General features: G+C 50.9%; 1 protein-coding gene across 1 annotated transcript in view; it reads left to right on the top strand.

The window, feature by feature from the left end:
* Positions 1 to 2,615, top strand: part of CLUH (clustered mitochondria (cluA/CLU1) homolog) — a gene marked incomplete at its 3' end in the record, with an annotated part of 27,446 nt that overhangs the window by 10,429 nt on the left and 14,402 nt on the right. The window contains 2 exon segments of the mRNA XM_010153140.1: positions 73 to 198; positions 1,896 to 2,043. Of these exon segments, the coding sequence (XP_010151442.1) occupies positions 73 to 198; positions 1,896 to 2,043 (274 nt within the window).

Raw genomic sequence — 2,615 nt, forward strand, 5'->3', positions numbered from 1 at the left:
ACGTTCCGAGGGTATGGGAAGTGGCAGGTGTGACAATGGCTTATGTCTCTGTTTCTTTTTTTTCTCTTGCAGGTCTACTGCATACAACTTCAATCCCAAACCTGCAAACCCCAGTTTTCTCAGTCATTCCTTGGTGGAACTACTTAACCAGATCAGCCCTACCTTCAAAAAAAACTTTTCCGCCCTGCAGAAGAAACGGTAGCAGCACTTTCTCCTCTCTAGTTGCCTTGAGTAGCCTGTTGTTAAGTTGCTTGGCGAGGCTCAGCTTTCTGCCTGGTTCTGTGGGAACTGGGTGCTGCCCTGATAAGCTGGGATTGCAGTGCCCGCTTTCTCTGAGCTCACGTGAGCTGCTGGGGTGGTTGGGATGCGTGAGGCTGAAGCCAGACCACCGAACACCTGACTAAATGTCATGGCACCATCCTGATGCGACTGGCTTTCGCTCTCCTGAAACACGGAGCTGCCAGAGCCGATGAGACGTGTCTGTTGCTGTTCAGCACGGCAGTGATAGAGGCCGATGGAAGCCCAGAGTCCTGATCCTTATCCCCTGATGGTTTCTCTTGGCTGTAGCTCCCAGATGACTCTTGCTTACAGCATGTAGATTTACGGATTTCAGTTCTGCCTAAAGCAAAGGGTGGGGGAGATGATGGCTTTCCATTGCCATGGGAATATCGGAGTTTACCTGGAATGCAGGGCCCTGTGCTGAGGAACGGAACGTGTAGGGCTCTGCTCAGTGGGAGAGAGTGGTGCAGAGGTGGACTGCAGTGTTCGTACAAGGGAAGCTGCTGATGTGTTGACCTCCTCCCAGGATGTGGGTCTCCACGCTGAGTCTGCGGGTTGGCTACGTGCCTTGTCGGAGGCTTGATGGCTTCCTAGCTAGCCAGGCAGCAAAGAGTTAATGCAAAGCATGGCCACATGCTGCAAAATCGACTGCGCTGGTAACCTGATCAGTAGGTGCTTCTCTTCTGAATCCAGTAAGAGACTGAAGCGTAAAATACCAGGGAAAATAACACGAGGCCTGTGCATACGCTTGCGGTGGAGAGAGAATAATTATTTTAAACGTGTCTGTGCATGTCCCTTTTCTCTGATTTCCTCTAGCTCCTATAATAATAAAACAATAATATATTGCTTTATTCTCCTGCCCTTGCTGCAGGTACCATTTATTCTGCTCGAGGACAGTGGGTCTTGTGCAAAAGCCTGTCATTCTTTAGAGTCCACTTAATGAACTGCCTGGGCTCAGCAGGGTGCAAATTGCCAGGCACATTGTGTGGCTTTCAGGAGCTTTGCTCCTGCTCTTCAGAAGATGAAAGTGACCCTAGACAAGGGCTGGAAATTAGTAGTGGCCTCCAGCCACCACTCTGACTATCTGGCCATTTAAAAATGATTATGCTGTAGTGCTTCTCGGGCCAGGAGTAAATACAGATGAGACTCCAGCACCTGCTGAGAGCAGACGGATTACACGAGAGGCCGTTCTGTGAAGCTTGCTTTCTCACTTCATTAGCGGGTGTGTGCTCTAGGCTGGTTTTATAAGGCAGCCCTTATGGACGGGGGTGAGAGCTGAGGGCCAGTCTGAGAGGTGGCTAGATGGGAGCAGGGATCCTCCACCTCCAATTGCAGAAGATGGTGGGGTCTCCGGAAGCACAGCTGAGGATAGAATGGGGGAAAGGGGATGAGGAGAGCCTGGATAATTCTCTAGACTGCTGTTGAGTGATGCTGCCCATGCCAATCAGTCGTCATGGGGTACAGTATGTGATAAATGCAAGTCCACTGTGCTGCTTGTGAGGCTTAGGTTTGCTCTGTTGTTTCAGAAGCTGATGTTGCAGCAGGGGGAAAATTTTCTTAGAAGAGAGAGAAACCTTCCTTTGGAAAATGTCTGATTGTTTTCACTCCCAAACTAGGGTTCAGAGACACCCTTTCGAAAGGATAGCCACTCCTTTCCAAGTGTACAGCTGGACGGCTCCGCAAGCAGAACATGCCATGGACTGTGTCCGAGCAGAAGATGCTTATACTTCTAGACTGGGCTATGAAGAGCACATACCCGGACAGGTACGGGTCTTGCTTTGCTGGAGAACGCTGGCAAGAGCGTCACTGCCAGCCGCGCTGGGAAGCGGTTAACTTTTAACACATAACCTCTGGTATTTGTGGAAGGGTTTTTCTTATTGAGGGAGAACTTGCGGGAGTCCTTGTTCTTGACAGTGCCCTTGACTACAGGGGCTGTGCTGCTCAGGCTGCAGCTCCCCGAGCACAGAAGGGTCTGGGAGGAGTAACTTCTGCTTGGGTGTTTATAAATCCCAGGTCCCTGCTCCTGTGAGCAGCACTGCACAGAAGGCAGAGCGTTCCTTCATGCCAGGCAGGTCTGGAACAGCTCTTGTGTCTTGGAGCAAAGTATTCCAAATGCTTCACTTGTAGCTTTGTAGCATAAAATCTTGCAGGGCTGTAATGGCTGCCCATGGGCGGCTGTCTGCCTGTGGTGTGACCACATTACCGTGTGCTGGCTATGAAACCTGCACCGTGCTCCTCCAGAGCTAGCAAGCTGCTGTTCCAGGTGGGCAGCACTGTATAAGCTGGGCTAATGTGAGATCGGTCTGTTGAATTAAGTCCACTCTCAAGGGGCGTTC

Source organism: Eurypyga helias, unplaced genomic scaffold, assembly GCF_000690775.1.
Source record: "Eurypyga helias isolate BGI_N326 unplaced genomic scaffold, ASM69077v1 scaffold15896, whole genome shotgun sequence".
NCBI lineage: Eukaryota > Metazoa > Chordata > Aves > Eurypygiformes > Eurypygidae > Eurypyga > Eurypyga helias.